This window comes from Ambystoma mexicanum, chromosome 7q, assembly GCF_040938575.1.
Source record: "Ambystoma mexicanum isolate Mex_15411 chromosome 7q, UKY_AmexF1_1, whole genome shotgun sequence".
Lineage (NCBI taxonomy): Eukaryota > Metazoa > Chordata > Amphibia > Caudata > Ambystomatidae > Ambystoma > Ambystoma mexicanum.
Window position 1 is genome coordinate 566,000,810 of NC_090941.1, and position 22,926 is coordinate 566,023,735.

A 22,926-nucleotide genomic window follows, 5' to 3' on the forward strand; every position below is an offset into this window, starting at 1 on the left:
TTCTATGAGCGAGGGAGTAGATTTGGTAGCTCCACCTATAACAACTGTCTCAAGGCCTTTTTTGGAAAAGTGGGGCTCTGAAACGAAGAATAGACCTAAGTTCATCCCCTACACTGAAATGTTCTCAGCAGCGAAATAATAAACATCCTGGCCACTTGCATGAACCTAGTAATAATGTAGTACAGGAGTAAATCATGGATCCCATTTCTGCAAGTTATTTGGGTCCAAGTGGAGCCGATCGGAGACTTCCTGTGCCAACATCTAATGATTCATTCTCACTCTTCCTTTATGGAACGTGACTTCCCTAAGGTAAGGCGTATCTTTACCGGGGGACCCACACGAAATAAGGAGAAAAACTGGGACACTGGAGAATTAGCTAAAAAAAAGTACTTCGAGACTTACAACCTAATTTAATGTCAGCGCTAACAATTACTATGGCACCGTTCTTAAAGATGTATGAGCAGATGAACAAGAATATGAAGGATTTGACCACCTTGACAGCCTTTATGAACTTTAAAATGGTAAATATAGAAGCCGATAACAGTACATACAAACAGAAATTACTGGACATAAACAAAAGCTCGGAGAGCTCAATTTATGTCCTGGCAGAGCAAAAACGTAATGGCAGGATTCATTAACTAATAAACCAAACTTAAAATTGAATACAGGCTGCTAAGGACAATCTGAGGAGGAGATCCTAAATGAGTTAATGAATTTGTCAACACACGAAAACGATGAAGTTGTCGAACTCATAAATTGTATAGAGGTGGAAGAGAGTGGTAATTGTGTGCTGATATCAGGGATCCAGCAAAATACCAGGAGAAGGAATGCACAAGCGAACCGCGAAAACAGAAAGTTTGACAACTACTCCTTCCAAAAACGATTAAAGAACCTCCAACTTTAAGAACTGTGAACCCAAGTTTTGTAACCCTTGAGGAAAAATGGGGAAAACTTGCTGAAACGCAGTTGAACAAAATGAAAAATGGAAGTTAAGATCTAAGGACGACTACTAAAAACAACATGGGTAAAGAAACAGAGGGGACAGATGCCCTAGGCTTTTCTAAGCCGCAAATGCATGAATGTGCACAGAGCAAGGAGAAAATGCAGCACAAATGTGAATCTGAGGAGTACATGAAAACTAGACCGAAGAACGACAGAGGGTCGGGAAACGGCCCTTGTGTGAATTTACAGTCTAAATACTGTTTAGTTTTGGAAAGAATCCTATCAATGAAAGATGAGTTAATCCTTAATAGAAATAACGTTTTACGTCTTTTTCACCACGTTCCCTCTCCGAGGACCATTGATTCCTTTGATATTAAGACCGTGGAATTCATGAATTAACCACAGAACGACATGGTGAAATTGCATATCGAATCTAGGATCATATGCAATCTCATGCTGGAGGCAGTTCCGGTACTGTTGACTCTAGGGTTCGATATTACGGAATCCAAACATGAATACACCAATGGGAGTGATGACCAAAAGATCAGTACTAAAGACTTAGGCATGGTTCCACTAAAACACAAGGCTAAGGAAAGACATGTGGATCCTACGCCTTTGTATGTGGATGATAGTCCGATTGTACATAAGAGGGAAACTGTCAATGATGCCAAGAGAGATAAATCCTTGCAAGAGGCCCAGATTGGAGAACGGATTAGGATTACTGTTGAATGCCACAACAAAACGACTGATGGTGAATTAGCTGCCAATGGAGATGTTACCAAAGAGCAGGAATCTAGAAACTGGAATTGGCTAGCTAAAGCCCTGGGTGGTCCTAACCACAGTTAATGCCAGAAACCTAGTGAAATGGGCACCCATAACATTTGTACCTGTAACAATAGGGGTTTCCTTCATCTATTCCAGATGACTTCAAACTGGATGGACAGTATTGATGTTTTGTGCTTACAAGAAACATGGCTTGAAACTTGTCCAACTGTGGACGAGTATGAAGTTGTAATCAATCTGGCAGTTAAAAACAAAAAGGAAGACCGATGGCAGGACTTTTGGCATTCGTAAGGAAAAGATCCGGATGTCATATTATTAGATCCAAGAATATTTCCCGGTACATGCAGGTAACAATGGAAATACGAGGGAAATTGAAAAATGACGCCTGCCAAATTCACATCTTTAACCTATATTGGCAACATCAGGCAGCTGGCCCCATGTGAAACAATTGATCGATGATCTTAATGAGCAATCTTTGCCTAATATAATCTTGTGCGGAGATCTAAATATCAACTGTGTGAACCTTGCACAAGGCAGTTTATGTGAGAAAAGCTGCAGATATCAAGTAACAGATAAATGGTGCGATGAAATGGAGATAAGAGACATGGGGCCTCATTACGACCCAGGCGGTAAGGGGTTAACAGCGCCGTAAAAGGTGGCTGCGCCGTTAACCCCTTACCGCCTAATTACGAGGTCCCTTTGCGGGTCCCGACCTTAACGGCTGGTTTTTACCAGCCGTTAAGGATTGGACCCGCAAAGGGACCTTGGAGGTATTTACGGTACTGCAATTTGCAGTACCGTAACTACCGCCTTCCCCATTTCCATTGAGCCCTATGGGGGCAAAAATGGGAATGGGGAAGGGCCAATGGTGAATGGGGAATTACCGCCCCGCCAACCCTGGAATGGGCAGTAATTCCGCCATTCACCATGGCCCAATCAGTAAAATACCGGCGGCAACCATGGCGCTACTAGCGCCATGGTTACCTCCTGGGTCGTAATGACCCCCATGGTAATGATGAATGGAAATATAAAAGGGGATATCCGTCCGCAACCGACGTGGAGAAGGCACTGCCAAAAGTCCATATTGGATTACTACTACTTATCCACCAATTTGGTCCAACGAGTAGTAACTATGCAAGTGTGAGCACTACACAGAGCGGCCACAACTTAGTGAAACTAACCCTGGCTGTGCAAGTAGAACATCGTCTAAGTAATTGGTACAACAACGTAACAGTTGAATCAAGTAGGATTCACCTACATTTGAAAGATATTGAAGAACATACCTTGGTAGATGCTTACTGCACAAAATCAATGTCGGGTACAAGCATCTTTTAAAACAATATGTGAAACAAAAACAAGGTGTTTGAAATCATGCTTTCAAACCAAAGCACTCCTTTGACATTCAGATCGCTAAAAGGAAAAGAATTATGCACACAGAGCTCAGACTATGCGTTAAACTAAACAAAAGCTCCCGAATCGAGAGAACAAGATCTATCCGGCAAACGAAAATCTCGCATAAGGTTGTCATCGAACAGCAAGACGCAGAGGCTATGCTAGCAAGATTAGCAAAAAAAAACTCACACGGGTTCTGGAAGGTCATAAATTAAGAAAGTTGCCCAGCCCATGCGATGCAGGTTAACATGGTTTTGGAAGTAGAATGGGTGCAGCAATACACTCGGCTCTATGCAAAGAGAGGTGAAAATAAAGATCTGGTATTCGCATCACTCGAGCAATGGGGCCTTGTATTTGAAAAAAGCAACATTCTTGATATCATCAAAAGAATTAGTTCATCCAGGGCCCACGGCCCGGATGGCTTCACAAACTTTACTTTGAAAAAAAACCCTGAGGAATGGACTGAATTTTGTGCCCTTCTGTTTACTAGAATTGCCAAGGAACTTCAACACCAAAATCAAGGAAAATTGCGATTGTTGTCCTGATATTTAAAACGGGGAAACGGGGCAAATCCCAAGGACTATCGACCAATCGCACTCTTGGACGTTCTGGGAAAAGTGTAGGCCACTTTACTCCAACAGCAGTTTTCTGAGTGTATTAAGTGTACCCAACATCTCGACACAAGGCAAACTGGGTTTGTGAAGGGCGTGGGGTGTGGTCTAAATCTTTTCATACTAAATATAATGAAGATGGAAGCAATGAGAGCTGGAAAAAAGGTCTTCCTTGCATTCATAGACTTATCGCACGCATTCAACAGTATTAATCTGGAAATACTGTGGACAAAAAGATGAACTGCATACTAACACTTAAATAAAAATCCGATTGGATCGTCGAGGAACCCTGTCTGGCCCAATAAAAACGTTTTGTGGGGTAAAGAAGGGTTGTCCGCTGGCTGCAATTGTGTTCAACTTATTCTTATCAGATGTAGGAGTCCCCATCGAAAAGATCCCTTCATTTCCACCAAAAATACACGGGAAATAAATAAGTTGGATCCTCTATGCGGATGATCTGGTCCTGCTTGACTCCACGCCATTAGAGGTTTAACGAAAAGCTCCACACCATGGAAGAGTATGTAAGCAATAATGGGCTGTGTATAAACATCAACAAATCTGAAATTTTGACCTTGCAGGATTTAAGCAAGAATAAAGCATGATCGAATAATAAGTTCCAATGGCACCTTGGTAAGGAGTCGGGAATAGTGTACTCCACACAAGATACCTAGGTATGACAATTAGCTCAAGCCTGAACGACATACCATGGGTCGCAAAAAACAAAAACTAAATGTCGACAACTGGCAATACAGGCAGCAGTCTTGCATAACAAATGTGGAAAGTTTTCTTTAAAACCAGCACTCATGTTCTATAAACAAAAGGCTGTGCCGGCACTGATTCATGGTGCGGAATGTGCCTTGGGATGCCCAGACACTCCGTGGGCCACATTAGAAAACATATTTTGGTCAAAGGTGCTTTGGCTGTCCAAAGGAGTACCGACAGTATGTATTAGACATGAATTAAATCTGCTATTCATAAATGCAAGAATATGCTTACATTATATTGCAAAATAACAATGGATACGGTATTGCCTCAATTCAAGATAGTACATGACCCAGGTAGCGGAGAAAAGTCAAACATCTTGACATTGTGGTCTGAATGCTGTGAGAAATTGAGGCAAGACTTCGACATAAATATCGGTATGCTTCATACAAACCCGAATCAAGCAACAACAAAAAATTGTGGCTGCAGGACTGGTCTGATACAGATGCACAGAGAGTCAAGCAGAAAAGCATGCAGCTTGTACCAAGTGAAGCAAAAAAACGAAATGAGACGCAGAGATACCTGGAAAGATTTCCCGACAAATATTGTAGACTATTATACATGAAATTCCACCTTAACGCGTTTAAGACTAAAGAGATACTAGCTTACTGGGCAAATAAGGAGACCAAGGACAGAAAATGTTGACTGTGTAACAACCAAGATGAGACCTTGAAACATTTGCTATTCTGTACCGCCTTAACTGCTGAAAGAACAAAGCCGCTGAAGACTGGTGGTGCTGGTGTTTTGAAGACTCAAACAGAAAAGTGACAATTGCTCTGACTTTCTTTTTAGAGGATATAATAAGACGATTTAAAGAAAGATCGATTATTATTTAGAATAGATAGACAATTTATTGCCACTTCGAGTGTTATTCCTTATCAGTTTAATTTTCATTTAATTTAATTGTGGTGATAATGTATAAACTGTAAATGTTGCTATTTTAAAGGTTTGTAACAAACTGTATAAAATAAAATTAAAAAACAATGTATGTTCTCGGGGCCATTGATGGTCTTCTAGTGTCCAGCTTCTCCCGTTCAGTAAGACAGGGGACCAGTTCTCTATGTATGTGCCTTCAGCCAATCGGAGGGGTTCCGCGATCGGCTCCCTCCTCCCTCCACTGGTGGGCACACTAAGGAAGGAGAGAGAACATATTCCCTCTCCTTCCTTAGATCGTTTCCCAACTTAACCAGCTTCAGAGAACCTCAGCTAGAAGTCCACTCTCTGTTCCACCATGCAAACAGTCTCCAGCTCTTCACTTTACAGAGGATTACCCTCGTATCGCACTGGGAGTCCAAATCATTTCACAAAGGGCCCTCTTGTTTTCACCAGTGGATAGCAGCCAGTCTGGGCTTGAGGGTGCACCCAGGCCGCCCTCCTCTACTGTGCATTGTTGCCTCTGATCTCCCGAACCAAAAGATTCTCATTTCTAGGAATCATCAGATTTTGCGCTGACATCTGACTGCTACAACATAGCATCAAGTGACTCAGATCAAGGGATCTGCCTTATCGGAGACCTCTGCCCTTGCTGTGGCTCTTGTGTGTTTCACTCACTGTGCAGCACCTTCCCTATAGTGTAAGTGTCTTTGCGCCCCAGTCTGATTGCCGTTGCTTGGTTCGGATCAAGCGGTGCCATTTCCAGGGACGCACCTCAGTCGCATCTATGCTTTTCCAATCTCAGGATTGGGAAACGCCTCACATCAACCATTTATTCCATGGATCGGAGCGAAAGAACAGCCAGCGGTGCCCAATTGCAAATTGATGGCAGCCCTTTCAGCCACCGCTGGCGCTTTTAAGTCTTTTTAACAGAACCTAATTATTAATATCTGATGATAAAGGCAATTAAGGAGGAAGTCTGTCCCCCCACCTTATTTTGAGCCAATTAGTCACCTGCTCATCGTGTATCCTTCATGCACTCCTCTTTTCTTAATGCTTGATATACCTGTGAGGAAATCATTTATTGAGACACTTAATAATGTACATGAGAGGCACCAGCAGCACGATACCATTATTCCACTGCTTGCAGCACTCTTTAGCCATCCTAAGTATCCTTTCAAAGCAAAAATATTGCGGGAGTGGGTTGAGTTGGGTTCCACCTGCTTTCCTTGTGTAGCTTTACATGCCGGGGTGGCATGGGGGAGCTGAATTGTGCTAAACACACTCTTGCAACAGTGGTTTGCTATAGCCAACATTTCATCATTAGCCTCTTATTTGGCAAGTAAACAAATTCCTCTCCTTCCTACATCAGTGACCAGCTCATTGTTAAACCTCAAAACCATCTTGTATTGGCTGTGGCAGTGGATTGGTTAAGAAACAAAGTCTCACACTTTTACCTCTGGGCTCATATATCTGAGATTGAAATGAGTTATGTACTACAGACATTAAACCTGTCCTTGCTAAATAATCTTGTGCATTGTCGTATAGTTTGTAAACTAGGCATGGTTTTTTTGCCATGAATCTCTATTTTTGTAATTGCATATTACAAAGATGAAGGCTGACAAAATATGCTTGTTTTTTCTGTTTCAGGCGTACTTGGATCTGTCTGTGAATTGGAACCAAACTAAATATAATAGTTGTCTAATAAAAAGCATCACTATCTGAATACACATTTCACAGTAGAACCCCAGTTACCCACTGACAAAAACAACTCTGCTTGAGCTTCCGATTTATGCATAACGTAAATGTCAACAACTGTAGGTATTGCTATGATGTGCCTTCTAGTGTTGATGGTACCAACGTTTTTGTAAATGCTGGCGACTCAGTAGAAGTTTGGCTGTGACTGTTTCTCTTATTACTTTCAGATATAAAGATGTAAACATAACCTACGTTGTCTATACTGGAGATAAGGATGTCACTGGAGATCAAATTCTTAATGGTGCATTTAGAAGATTTAACATCAAGTTATCTCAGCCTGTAAAGTTTGTTTTCTTGGAAAAACGCTATCTTGTGGAAGCCCGCCTTTACCCTCATTTTACCTTGCTGGGACAGAGCCTTGGCTCAATTTTCCTGGGATGGGAAGCACTTACAAAGTGTGTTCCTGATGTATTCATTGACTCAATGGGTTATGCTTTCACGCTCCCTCTATTTAAGTATTTAGGAGGCTGCCGCATAGGGTGTTACGTTCACTACCCTACCATCAGTATGGACATGCTGTCTGTGGTGCGCAACCAGAGTGCCAGATTCAACAATGCGTCTTTTATTTCCAGCAATCCTGTTCTGAGCCGGTTTAAACTAATCTATTATTACATGTTTGCTTATGTGTACGGATTAGTAGGATCTGCCAGTGATGTAATCATGGTCAATTCTACGTGGACTCTAAATCATATACTGTTCCTGTGGAATTCTGGGGACCGCACCAGCATAGTGTATCCCCCTTGTGATGTTCAGACATTCCTAGATATTGATCTAGCTGAAGAACATAGACGGTCTGAGCATTCCATTGTTTCCGTTGGACAGTTCAGACCAGAAAAGGACCATCCCTTGCAAATCAGAGCCTTCAGCACCTTGTTGAAGCGAAAGTCTGTCACGCAGAAGCTGAAGCTCATATTAATTGGTGGCTGCCGAGATGAAGAGGATGAAAAACGGGTTGCCAAACTCCGAAAGCTTTGTGATGAACTAGGGAGTCCTGTGGAGTTCAAAGTTAACATTCCATTTGAGGAGTTGAAGAAGCATCTCGCTGAAGCAACTATTGGTCTTCACACAATGTGGAATGAGCACTTTGGGATCGGTAAGAGAACCTTTATCTTTTTTTCGCACCTCATTTCTAAATTGCATATACTTTTTGCTTGTACGTGGCTGAATGTGATCCACAGAACTTACCAATTTGTCAATAGTTATTGCATCATTTAACATTCTTGAACACAATACAGATCAGACTCTCGAATGGAAAACCTTCCTTGTGATCAGGCTCCGTAGTTTGGCACAGCAACATTTGGCATAAGAAAGATAAACCTGCCATAAGCCGTAGTTGCAAAATATTTCCATCTCAATCAGCAGCCAGTCCCTAAGATCATTGCATCAGTCTATATGTTACATTATTTTATCATGCGTTACACTGGGCTAAATCGCCACCATGGTAGTTTCAGAGCACCTGAACTTGTGCTTGGGGTGGTATTGTGTGCCCCGACCAGTGTCAGCTAGGCCTTCGTCTGCTGGTGAAAAGAACATTAACAAGGGGAAGATGAGTGATGGGGAAAGCGGTAAATGCAGGCAATACAAACGCAGGGAAGGAGGGTTGGGAGAAGAATGTTTTGTGATGGCATGGTTGCTTCAGTCCTGTTGGGTGGATCATAGTTCTGCAAAAGGGAGGAGGTGGAGATGTCGTGAAGTGTTGTGATAATTGTGTTGTGTTGCCAAGGCACGTTTGAAGACTTTTTTATTAATACACTGTGTAATGTTGGAGGCATGATAGGCTTCGGGTCTACAGAGGCAAACCTGAAAATGGAGTGCTGTATTTGCTCAGGCATCTCTATATGTTGTACCCCAGGTCAAACTCCAGAATATTAATTCTGTGAATGAGAAGCCTATGTAAAATGAAACCATGAAAAGTAAATGCCATTTGTCACTACTTCATTGAGATAAATCCATGCAATTACACAAGCCGAGTCATCAGTTATTGACAGAAAATGGTTAATAATCGCCTTACATTCCTGAAGCCAATCATTCTCGCTATATTTATTTTTATTGTAGTACCTTAAAAAACAATCTACATCTCACATGGCTTATCATAAATGCTTTGCATAATGTCCCACCTGCCCAACCTCTACCCTGCCCTATGTTCCATCTCCCTCCCTTGGCAACAGTGGAACGTGCATTTCAGCAATTATGCATGTGGACTTCCATGCCATGGCTGCTCCGAACAATCTTGAACTCTTCTCTTTGAAGTATTCTGCAGTACTCACTAGACCTCTCTCAGAAGTCTTAGGGTCTACTAAAACTGAGTATTCAATCCGACTAACTCCATCCATTCAACTTGTACCATATTTCAGCAAAAAGCCACCCATTTCATTTCCCTGGATGGCTGTATATGATGCAGGGCACCTGTGATGTTTTCCATTTCATATATTTCTCTAGCCTTCAGCACCACATTGTCTCTCCCGGAAGGGCTTGTTTTTCCAACCAATGACTATGCAGGCCCTAGCCGCCAGGAGGGAGATATGGGCCATGTGCGGAAGACATCTCCATTTTCCTTCTAACATCTCTACTCCAAACAGTAGCAACAGCGGGTCCCATCAAAGTGCTTAATCCAACATAACACTTTTTTTCAAAAACACAGTATCCTCCACATATGCCAGTATGTGGCCTTCTCTCCACACCCTCGCCAACACCTCTGGTCTACTCCGGGTACATTTTCGAGGGGTGTACTGGGTCATACTGCCATCTATAGAACAGCTTCAACCCATGCAGTTTATATTGACATGCGATAAAAGTATTAAGCACATTACCACATAAAGTCCCCCATTTCTGGTCATCCAACTCTAATTCTAGATCCCGTCCCCATCTTCCGCTATAGGACTCTGCTCCACCACCCATCACTATCATTAAAGATCTATATATAGCAGAGATCCAACCCTCTGTCGTAGTGCTATTACTAAGAATACACTCAGAATCCGACAAATCCCTCTGTATAACTACTTTCCACGTTTTTTCCAGTAACACACCTTTCAACTGTAGACACAAGAACACCAATATGGGATGATGATCGGTTTATTTGAGTTCACTTTAAAGCCTGCGATATAGTCCGCGATGACTTGACGCACCGTAGGAATCCATGTTTTCGGGTTGCATAAATGTAAGAGAATGTCATTCGCAAACATTCCTCTCTTGTATTTCCTGTCCTGACTATCATGCCTTTCACCCCTTGATCACCACAAATCTTAATCGCCAGCGGTTCAATAGTTGGGGGCAAACAGTAACGCAACAAGGGGCAACCCTGCCTAGTCACCAACTCAAATGGAAAAAAAATGGAGCTGTTCCCATTTACAACTACTTGCCCAGTTGGATCAGTGAATATAGCCTGTATCACTTTCCTGATCTTAATCCAAAAACGCATTTTCCAGTGGGATGCATTAAAACAAATAATAATTCAACCCTGTCAAATGCATTTTTAGCAACTAGGGCAAGCAATACCGGATCATCTCCACCTTCCCATGTCAATTCCATGAGGTTTAGAGTCTTACTCAGCGTGTCTGCTCCCTGACGCCCATTTATGAAACCTACCTGATTCTAGCAAATCAGCTGGGGACCCAGTTATTCAAGACGCAAAGCTGTAGTCCTCCTGAACTCTGTTTTGGTATGACTGATATCAATGCTCTACTGAAAGGTGGCACCATGCCCATCTCTAAGATGTTAAAAAGCCTAACAAGATGTGGGAGCGCAAAGCCCCTGAAAACCTTTTACAAAACCCGATTAAGCACCCATCCTCCCCTGGTGCCTTCCCCCTTGGCATTCTGTCAGTTGCCTTCTGTACCTCCTCAGCAGTGATCAGAGCATCCAGGCTATTAAGCTCCTCCTTAAACAACTCCTTCACCTCAATGTCTTCAAGTATCGGTCTGCTTTCCCATCTATATCTTCCTTGGCAAACAAATCCTTATAAAATTTAGCAAAGCATTCAGCAACACCTACAGCGGTATCAAACACCCACCATGTAGTATCCCTTACTTTCTCGGCCCACCTCTCCCGCCTCTGTGCCCGAAGTCACTCTGCCAATAGAGCTTTACCTCCTTTATGTGCCCATTCAAGCTGAACAACATTCCCACCTTCAGCCTCGAACAGAGGTTAATAACTTCTTGCACCTTCCTCGCCACCTCCTCGAGCGATTTCCCCATCTTTCTTTTACACCAAGCACCCTGATGTTATTTCTACATTCACGATTTTCCAAATCATCCACCTTGAGAAGCACCTCTTCTCTAGATTTGAGTTAGGTCAGCCTGGCATCTATTTGTGTTTAACTAAGTCTGCACTTCTATAGTCTCTACTCTTCCCCTGAGGTCCGCTATAGAAGTTTGTATATGCCTCTGTAAGGCCTTGATCATCGGTGGTTGTCCCTAATAAGGAGGTTAAGGGTGATGGGGTGGGTATGGACTTCGAGGAGTAATTATAATTGATGAGGGGGATTGTGCAGGTAATGGGGAGAAACCATCTAGGACAAGGGATATTGGGAGATCTAACCCCTTGCAGGGGGCAGTGGTTAATGCCCCCATGGTAGAGCGGGTTAGTGGAGAAAATAGTGTGCTAAGTCTTCCCCTGGCAGCGGCTCCATTAGTGGGGATAATAATGGGAGTAAGGGGTCTGCCAAAAAGAGTTCTGGAAACCTCTAAATCCCTGATGAATAAGGCCACTGATTGGATCAACACCAATCTAATGGGCCCTAGCATTGACCCAAATCTAGTAATAATGGCTAGAAGAGTGGGATGGATGGGCTCCACAAGAACACATGTGGAAGGGGACTGCATTGTGGTCTCCTTCACCAACCCACTAGTAGTTAGGCATATGGTAACCTCTAACCTAATGAGAGGGTTAAGAGCAAATGGCTCTAGGTTGGAGTGTAGGATGGCTGGGCTGGACTATTTCTACCCGCCTTCAGGGTTGCAGGCGGGACCAACTCTGGAATCTATGGAGAGGTGGCCTAATGGGGGAACTGGTTCAGGTGAAAGTGGAGCTCCAAGCACAGGCAATGAACCACAGGTATTCACATGGACTAAGGTGGGCAGGAGTGGAGACTTTGGGCCAGGTAGGGGTGAACCTCCTGGGGATGTGTTGTTGCAAAATAGATTTGACCCCTTACCATCTTTAGATGACCAGTATTGACTGAGAGGACCGAAGTCAAAGAATATGGTGGTGGTTCTAGGGCCTCAGGTTGGTAGTGGGCAGGGCATGGGGACTAGAATCTTAGATCAGGAGGAGGCAGATCGCCATGTAAAGTTTATATCCTGGAATCTAACAGGCATACAGGATAAATTGGAGCAGACTGACGATGTAGAATTTTTATACCCGCCAAAAGAAATTGGAGGGGGAGGTCTTATGGGGGTCTAGTTACCCTGGTCAAGGCCTCACTAAAATGCAGAGTCGATGTACGGGAGACCCAGCTGGATTCCCTACAGGCTAAACCTGCCGGGTAGTGCTAAATTTGACATTCAAAATTTGTATAATAATGCCCATAAGGTGGGGGGGACCGTTGGGCGAAGTTAAAGGAGTTTCTGGATACATACAAGCTGGTAGGGGGTGTGCCAACAGGAGGATCATCTGGGGGGAGATTTCAATCTTAGATTGGGATGTGGAATCCGAAATGATGTATATGAAGTACTGGAGGATGTATCCCTACAGGTCCGAGAACCTACGATGGAGGATCCCAGGGTCTGTGCTAGGGGACTCTAATTAAGTGCCTGGCTAATGGAAGGAGGCATGAGGTCATTGAGTGGCCATTTTGAGCTGGACATTCCAGGGAAACGTATGTTTCATAACCACCTGGTCTCCTCAACCATAGACTATTTTTGCCTCTCACTAAATTTGTGGGAAAAAATAGTGTGTTTTGAGGTAGTTACTTGGGGAAGTAGTGACCATAACCCCTTGGTTCTAACTTTCAAGGGACTGTTTGGAAAGAGTGGTCAAATAAATAGTGTACACTGCCGAGTATAAACTGAAGAGGTTTCACAGAGGCAGATTAAGTGGGGGGAAAATACAAGCTTCAGGCCTCCATAGAAACATTGTGGCCAGACTGTCCACGGAAATACGTGGAATTTTGGATCAATTAGGCCAAATCGGAGGGGGTGGTGGTTCTAGTTTTCTGGTGGAGGACAAACATAAGGAGAACCCTGGGAGGGGGAGCTGATTTAATCGGACATGTAGGTCGGCCAAACGGGTGCTTTTAGATGCCCTGAAATCACCCTCGTCTGCCAGAGGTAATATTGTCTAGGCAATAGTTCAATATCGGAGGGTGCTAGAACGTAGAAAAACAGAGTTGGAAGAACAGGGGTGGGAGGAGTTCCTAGATGCCAGTAGGACTAATGATGCCGAGGGCTTTTGGGAATTTGTCAAAGGAGGGCCGGTTTGTAATGGAAGGGAGTGCAATAAGGGCACCTGTGTGGCGGCAGATGATTGGGTCTCACATTTCAGGTCACGGTTTGCCACTAGTGGCAAACCGGTAGGGAGCGAGAGTGGTGGTTCTAAACAGAGCTCTTGGACCCAATGCAAAACCGGCAGATCTGTTTTTGGAGCAGATCAATTTATGGGGACCAGTTTTGACTCTTTCGTTTAATCCGTGTTTAGGCACAGGTCTATATCCACCCTCCTGGAAATCCGCAATTATTTTCCCAATCTGCAAAAAGGGAGATGTAACATCTCCCCGGTCCTGGCGCCCCATATCTCTTTTAGACACTGCCTTTAAAATGTTTGGTCAGGTCCTTTTAGGTTATATTGAGGCTTGGCTTGCAGAGGACGCAGTCCTGGCGGATATCCAATTCGGTTTCCGTCCAGGACTGAGCACCATGGAACAGGCTTTGAATCTATATCTTTTGGTCTTGAATTTTGTATTGTGCCGGGCAGAGGTGACCTACCTTGCTTTTATGGACTTAAGCACGGCCTTTGATAAAGTAGATGGAGCTAAGTTGTCCATGGCGTGTCCAGAGGCAATATTGGTGGTGCTACAAGAGAGCCACACGGACAGTGGGGCCAGTATCCGTATTGGACCCTGGGGTACGGTGCTCCGAATGTTTTAAGGTTGGTTTGGGGGTGCGGCAGGGGTGCGTGCTTGCCCCGATCTGCTTTACTTTACATATAAATGGACTGTGGGAGGCCCCGGTGGCAACAGGGGTGGATTTTTTGAGACTGGGGGGGTAGGGGATTCCTGGTGTTGGCCTCTGCGGATGACACAGTCCTCATGGCCAGAATCCCCAGGGTCTTGCAGGCACTGGTTGATACTTAGGCCATCTTCATGACTGGGCTTAAGATCAACAATGCCAAATCAGCAGTAATGGGGTGCACCGGTAGAAAACAGGCAAGATGCGACCTATAATTTGTAAAGGGGGAAGGGTGGCAGAATTCGATTACATGGGGGTCAGGTTTTCGGAGGTTATGACGGGTAATGCCAATGTGCAAAAACAATCATCGAAAATGAGCCAATATTTGGCAGGATTATCTCGTTTTCGGTCAAGTTGCATGGTCCGCATCTGCAATCGGTCCTTAAAGTTTACAGCACTTAAATTAAGGCAGCCACCCTTTATGGAGCAGCCCTGTGGGGTTATTCGAAGTCTGGCGAATTACAGGGAAAGGAAAATGGCTTCCTGAAAAAGATACTTGGACTTCCTGGATCAACCTCTTGTTCAGCGGTCCATAGGGAACTGGGGATTGGCTATTGGGAAGATGATTGGGCTGCGGCCCCGTGCTACCTTTGGTTGAGATGTGGGCAAATAATCTTGCAACCCTTTGCCACTTTATTGTAAGAAATACATTGGCCAGGGAATCCTGGCAAAGGATTCCATGGCTAGAGTACGTAAAGAACTAACTGAGCTGGAGTGATTCTCTGGCCCGGTTTCCACTTGCGGCTGTGCTATCCTCCGTACAGCAGCAAAGGTATAAGGAGGCTGTGTGTCAGGGGATTGCAGATAGGCAGGCAGGCAGGCACAGAACTGGTTACAAATCCGGACGCTCAACATAGGTTGATTAGCCGTATCTCGTTTGGGCCACAAAAAAGCAACAGAGTTGGCTTATCATGAGGGAGAGATTCGACTGCTGACTTCGGTTGAGGGCGAATACCGAAATTGGCCTGGTTATTCTAACAACCCCAGTTGTCCAGTGTGTGGGGCTCCAAGAGAAGAAATATGTTTTACTTTTTTGTCCCGGTTATGGAGAAATAAGAAAACGTACAATTCTGCAGATTTTGAAGCAAACTGATATACGCTGTTATAGACCTGCCTTACTGTTGCTTCTGTCAGCGGAATCTGTTTTCATCGCATGGGCTTTGCTTTCTTATTTAAAAAAATGCTATGTACAGTAAAATGGGGATTTTAAAGGGACAAGCTCAAGTTTTACTAGCATTATGAATTGGTATGTGGAAGTATGTGTATGGTATAGTAATTTTGTACGGGCAAAAGGTTTTTGTATTATGATTCATTTTAAATTGTATATGGTGTTTGATGATGGCTCACTTTACACTACTGCTTCCTTTTTCAGTGCCTATGAACAGTGAAATGTCTACCAATATTAGAAGGCAGTCATACCACACAATCTGCCTTCCTTTAGCGCCCGCAGAGTGCGCCCGGTTCAACCGGCCAGCTGTCACCTTCACCTCTCTGGCTGCCTACTCCGGTGCAATATTTCCCTTCTGTGGGACCACTGCAGTACCCAATATGTCCGGTCTGGCTGCAGACCTCACCAGCTCTTCCTGCCCTTCCCTTTAACGACTGCTCTGTTAAACTCGCCGTCGTGGGCTATTTACTTCAATTCCTCGCCTGCTTGCGAGCCCTGTACCGACTCCTAAATCCTCGAAGTCAAACACTGCTGGTGTTGCCTGCACCAAGGTCACTCTTCTCTAATGGGGACTCCCCTTGGATCTCACCGGCACAGGACGTCTTTTTGTCTAGTCTTCCCTTTATTGAGCAAATTCCTCTCCAGGGACAGAGCTCACTGTGTTCATTCTTGTTTTCCTCTGTCACACCCTCACCATGCAGACCGACTGGGGACTCCGAAGCACACTGCTACGTGCTCTTTCCTGCCGTTACATAAGGGTTTCCCACTAGAGGTTCCGACTCAGCCTAGGGCCCTTCCTTTAACGGCCGCCCAGGCACTGTCTCACTTTCCCGTAGTCTTGAGGCTCGACACAACCAGCTGTTCGGTGGTCGGACAACTCTCCACCTTCCGAGTACTGCTAATTATCATTTAAATCCGTTCGGAGCAGAGCAGTTATCTAGGCGGCCATTGCACTTCACTATATTTAATGAGAATTTTAGCCCATCTTTATCTCATCCTCTTGTGCATCCCCATAAAGGTTAATTCACACAGCTGTTTGTTGCCATCTCTGACCTTCTTTCTCAAAACTTACCACCCCACAGCCATATCAACTATTTTGTAAATGATCAATCTTTACTCCCTACTTGTTCACATGCCAGACAGCTTACCACAAATATTTCTAAGGACCATGAACAAGGACATCTCTGGTGACTTTAGACTTGTCAGACCTACAGGGTAAGAAAATCAATGGAATTGCTTATTCAGATAGGGTTGTGGGAAAATGCAGGGTGGTCATGTTTGAAACATCTGTTTGCATTGTTTGGCTGGGTGATCATGAGTTATGTCAATCGAGAAGAAATGTAAGTGGTTTTATTTGGGTTTCTATAAATGCTTTGATAGTATTGTATAAACGAAAGACTCCAATTAGCTACGCAAGCCCGAGATAAGTGCAAGAATACTAAACTGGGTTAGGAGCTGACTGAGTGCCATACCAGTGACAAGCTTTTTTGAAAATATATTCTAGAACTTAAATCATAATATGAAGCTGGGGTATTTGGTGAGGGTAGTAGGTGTTCGATTCAGGAGAGGCATAAGTAATTATCTCTTTACAATAAGACTGGTGAATTTTTAGCCGGGTACAATCCTACTGTGAGGTTTGCCTATCAATATTGCAGCAGTTGCGTTTTGTTTTGTTAGGTATTCTCAAGGATTGAAATTCAGATTGGATAAGCAGTTAGTGCGCTGCTGAATGTGCATGCACATCAAGATGGCAGCATCTTGAAAAAGCTCCCGCATCCAAGATGAATATCCTGATCAGAACACCCCCAACAAACAGTCCCTGGTGAATGCTAGAAGTTGCATCTGTGCAGGGATCTGCTGTCCAGGGACCAAATCGCCACCAAGAGCCCTGGGAGAGGCAAATGCAGTGCACTGTTGGGCGGTGCAGCTGATGCCTGCTCTGAGGATGGGAACGGTGTTAAGCCTGCAAGAGTAGTGTACGGAACCCACCCAGCGGGTGGGAGCGTATGTAGCGAGCAGCTGGACACTGCTGAAACAAGAAGACATGGCGCCCACAGAGGAGATAATCGGACCACTGGCTGCCACGCAACCAACCAGACTACGCTGTGCTGCAGAGCCAGTGCCCATTGTGGCATGGAGGCGGGCACACCTGCCGTGAATCTTGGAGGACAGGGATCCTGCTCCAAATGTTTAATAAAGCTGAAACATTGCTGCAGCGGGGCGGCTCCTTGGGCAAAGAAATGGCCCTCCTGTAAGTCAGGCCAGGAGCGGATATCTGGGCCGTTGCCGGAGATGTCCATGTTGAACTGTGAGTGCTGGAGCAGCGTCAACGGGCTCTTGCTTGCAGCCCCAGACACCGGCCATCGCAGCAGTCCACAACTACACTCCATTTGGGATGGGTAGTTTGAGAGGGGTGCCCGCGGCCCTCCCCCTGGGACAGGATCACCGGAGTGAAGGCAATACGTGGGACTACACGGCAGTGTCATGGGCAATACAACTGAAGGGCACGGAGTGACATTAGTGGAAGACATTGATGCCACACACGGAATGTGGCAGGAATGAGGTAGGCCTGACGCCATATCTCAGGCATTGAAGAGAGTCTCCGGAGTGCTACCCAGTGGTGTATGAAATAGCTGTGGGTAGTGGCAGCCCATGAAAGGAGTGCTGACAGGAAAGGCAAGGAGAATAACTCAAGTGGGGCGTGGGGGTCACAGTTGTGTAAAGAAATGGTAAACCCCAAGGAACAAGCAAAATCAGATCACAACACAAAAACTGGATCTCAGCAGAGCCTGAATTGGAGCACCCAGCAGGAGCAATGGCAGTGGGCATTTCAGCACTAAATCGGACCTGGTATAGCTGTGAAAGACCACACCCACAAGCTCAGTGAGAAGATAGATGGTCTGACCTGCAAGGTGGATGCTTCAGTGGTGCAGATGGAGAAGCTGTGCAGTAGAATGTTTGAAGCAGAACAACGGATCAGTACGGGTGAGGACCACATCTCAAAGCTGCAGAGTGAAGTTACGCAACTCTAGCAGAGCATGAGGAGGTTGATGGTAAAGAACAATGAGTTCGAAGGGTGATCGCGTTGCAATAACCTATGCAATATAGGGCTCCCCGAGTCCACGTCCATAGCGAAAATGGAAACCTTCATAGAGCGCTTACTGTTGGAGGTGCTGGGCAATACACTGGTCTTGCAGCACTACTTGGCTCACAGATCGCTTGCCCCAAAGCCGCCTCCGGGGGCTCCAGAGAGACCAATCATTGCAAGCATATTTAACTATCGAGACAGACGCCCTACTGAAAGCTGCCAGAGAGAAGGGTGAACTAAAATACGGATGAGCAGTGATTAAGATCTTTACACGCTTCAGCCCGCAAGTGCAAGACCAACAGAGAACGTTCCAAGAGGCCAAAAACATCCACTGCAATCATGGAGTGAAATACTTGCTGTATCTGGCAAAACTGAGAATCTCACAGGATGGTAAAGCCATATTTTTTTACAGGTCCAGGAGCAGCAATGAAATACGCCAAAGAAATCGCAGCCTCAGCCCGGAAAAATGCTTCACCTCCACGCTGAAGTGCAGGACTAAGCATTGAGATGCTACTCGGTCAGCAGCAATGTCAGATTCCTTCCCACATCAAACGCACTAATCTAAAAGAGCTTCAGTATGGAACGCTGAGCCGGGAGGCACGCAAGCATAAGTTTGGCAGCAGTAAGCAGAGCAGCTGTGACGGCACCTGGTCGCCCAGTGCAGTAACTGCATATTCGAACTGTTCAAGATTATAAGGAAATGGGGGGAGTTTTAGCTAGTAAGTGTCAGTTTCTGGCGTGGGAGGAGGAGGGAAAGATTAAGGGCCTCATTACACGGATGGCGGAGAACCATGGTGCTATTAGCGCCATGGTTCATGCCGGTAAAATACCGGCACCGCCTTGGCGGAAAGGGGTATTACCGCCCCATTCCAAGGTTGGCGGGACGGTAATTCCCCCTTCCACCATTGCCCTTCCCCATTCCCATTTTTGCCCCATAGGGCTCAATGGGAATGGGGAAGGCGCTAATTACGGTACCGCAATTTGCGGTACCGTAATTAGCTCCCTGGGTCCCTTTGCGGGTTGGTTTTCAACGCCTGCAAAAAGCAGGCGTTAAATCCCCCAACCCACAAAGGGACCTCGTAGTAAGGCGGTAAGGATTTACCGGTACCGGTATTTTACCGGTACCGGTAAATCCTTACCGCCATCCGTGTAATGAGGCCCTAAGTGTTACAAGTTCAAGCACATTACACATTTTTCAGAATGGAGTCAGGCACACATGACCCACACTCTGACTAAGGGAGTATAAATGCAGCACGGGAGCACCGCTGGGGGAATGCGGAGAAGGCGGGGTTGCCCAGTCTTCAGATATAATGCCACTGGGGCATGCATGATAGCATCACTGTGGTGTCATGGAACATACGAGGGTTGGAAAAATAGTAAGAAAGGTTGGCTGATAAGATGCACAGCGGAGTATTAGGTACTGTTATTACTGCAGGAAATGCACCTTGGGCGAGGAGATAGATTACCAGTGGTGTAAGAGCGGGTGATACACAGGTACGGGGCCCACTCCTCACTGCAATATAAGCTTCATGAGCAATTGCAGGATGGTGAGGGCCGTTATCTCATTCTAGCATGTGAGATGCTTGGCCTGCAAGTGGTAGTGTTTAACATCTATGCCCCAAATATGGATAACCCTGCATTTTTCCAGAAGTGTGCTAGTTATATCCATAAATTTGAAGGGTATGAAATATTATGGGGGGATGGGTCACTTCAATATGGAGCTCACGCTTGATCTCGATGGGTCCACCACCACGCAAAGACACCCCTATGGTTGGCGACCAGGTGGCAGGAGATAGCAACGTATCCCGGGCTTGTCGACGCATGGTGGCATTGGTACTCGGGCAAGAAAGAATATACCTACTTCTCCAGTGTGCACAGTACTGCCTCCTGCGTAAATTACATTATAGCGATGCCAGATATACTGACCCACATGACAGGATGCAAGATCCTCCCCAGAACACTCTCCGATCACTCACCAGTAACACTCACATTTCATGCACCTCAGCCAAGACCTAGCCTCCCGAGGCAGAGGTTTAAAAGCAGAGCGGTGGAAAATCCTGTATTCAGAGAAGGAATCGCCGAAGATATAGACAATATTTCGTACATAACATCAGCTTCGTGGACAACGCAAGCACAAATGGGAAGTCTTCAAGGTGTGTATTAGATGTAGCTGCATATCAAGGGAGGGCGGGATGTTGAAAATTCTTAGGGCATGTTTAAAGCTATGGAAATCAAACATGCGGCGCCTGGTGAAGCAATCCCCTCACAGCACTTGTGGGAGACCAGGGATGAATATGCCAACACAGTGATAGCCGAAATCAAGTTCTGGCAGTGCCTGCAGAAGCTAGGGCAATCCACTCTCAACGCTTGTGGGAGACCAGGGATGAATAGGCAGCTTAAAGAGTTTGTGGCAGGGCCTGCGGAAGCTAGGGCATACAGGCAAGGGGACCGCCCAAGCAGAACTCTTGCTTGGGCCATCTGGAAAGAAAAGGAACCCGCATAAATCCTGGCAGTCGACCGCAGCCAGGGAATAAGGTGAGGCACAATGAGGGCATCAATGAGGCCTTCCGGGAGTATTACGATACTTTATACACAGCTCAAACCAATGCGGATATCTTAGGGATACAGGTTGCACTGGGCTGGCTAGACCTGGAACAGGCAATACATCTTGATAACCCTATAACGGTTGAGGAGATCAAGCAGGTGATAAAAACCCTGCCCAATAACAAAGCGCCTGGCATGGACGGCCTATACGCAGAGTTTTATAAGGAGTATTTCGAGGAAGTAGAGCCACATCTTTTGCAAATTTATGATCATGCGATCCAAATGGGCTCTCTCCCAGAATCCACTTGGACAGCCCCAATACCAGTCCTTCTGAAACCCAACAAGGACCAGTTGAAAGACTCATCCTATAATCCCTAATAATAAATACTGATGACAAAATACTGGCAAGGATATTGGTCAACCGCTTGCTTCCCCAAAAAGCAGGCTGTGGTGCTACCAGACCAGGTGGGTTTTATACCGGGAGGGTCGACCCAGAATAACTTAGATTGTTTGCTTTATCGCACAAAATAAACAAGGAGGTACCGGCAGTGATCACTTCCCTCGATGCTGAAAAGGCTTTTGACTCGGTCGAATGGCTGTTCCTGTTTGAGATCCTGAGCACGTCTGGGCTGAGCAACCAATTTTTACATCTGGTACGGTTACTGTACTTGTCCCCAAAGGCAATGGTGTTAACAAATCGGACCCAATTCAAAGCTATCACCCTAACACACGGAATAAGACCGGAATACCGATACCCCTTGTCCCCATTATTGTTTGCGCTAGCCATAGAACCATTAGCGTGTTATGTAAGGGAGTTCCATAGTCAAAGGGGTTTCAAACTGTACTTGAGGATCAGCATTATATCATTAAATGCAGACGATATGATACTGCTATCGTTGCGGATGTGGAAAGATCTGGGATTCTGTTGGGACTAAAAATTAACTGGGATAAGTCGGAATTACTAACAATGACTCCCTCCGCCACAAGGGAGGACGTCCCGATAAGCTATAGGTGGTGCCTTGAGGGGCATTGGGCATTGTGGTAGCTGTGGAAGCGACGGTTCTCTACTCTGAGAACTAAATCAAACTCTGGAACATCTGGATGCTAGGGTCGATGCTTGGATTCACCTGCCAATATCTTGGGCGGCAAGGATCTCTCTGGCAAAGATGGTGGTGTTACCGAAATTATTATACATCTTTTACAACGTGCCGATAGTACCTCAAGTGAGTTATTGGTGACGGGTTAAGAGCCTGATCGTGCGGTTGGTGTGGGCAGGCAGACAGCCCAAAGCCTACGACCTACTCGCTAAACTATATGAAGGGGGGGGAGTGGACAAGACTACCCTGACCCATATGCGTAACATTTAGCGGCACACGAACAATATGCCACATGGCAGTGGAGCGCATCAACTGAATAGCCCCACGTTGGGATCGAAAGGTTAACATCGCACCCAGATAATATACAGTCAGTACTATAGGGTACACGAAAACAAAGCAGGAAGGTAGTATAACCCGTGGCCACAACGTGTCTAGCTTGGGATGGAATAGCCAGGGAAGTGGGGACGGAACTTCTATACTCACCAAGATTCTCAATCCATGATGCACGTGGGATTAAAGTAACCATGGAGAAGGTGTTCAAAACACACTTTCAGAGGCTGAACATATTCAAATTGCCGGTTATCTTTATAGAAGGGAAGCTGATCTCAGTGGAACAACTTAAAGAAAACGGGAACTGGTACGGTTTGACGGTCTTCGTGTACCACAGATTTAAACAGGCAATATGCTCACAACTGCCAGGCCTCCCAGAGGAAGCTCCTTCCTCCACAATCGCTCAATACATATT

At 45.3% G+C, this 22,926-nt stretch overlaps 1 protein-coding gene across 2 annotated transcripts in view; it reads left to right on the forward strand.

The window, feature by feature from the left end:
* The window catches only part of ALG11 (ALG11 alpha-1,2-mannosyltransferase), a 189,508-nt gene that overhangs the window by 91,405 nt on the left and 75,177 nt on the right, over positions 1 to 22,926 (forward strand). For both annotated transcript variants that reach the window (XM_069639130.1, XM_069639131.1), the window contains exon 3: positions 7,289 to 8,214. In XM_069639130.1, coding sequence (XP_069495231.1) covers positions 7,289 to 8,214 — 926 coding nt within the window. The remainder of the gene's footprint in view (positions 1 to 7,288; positions 8,215 to 22,926) is intronic.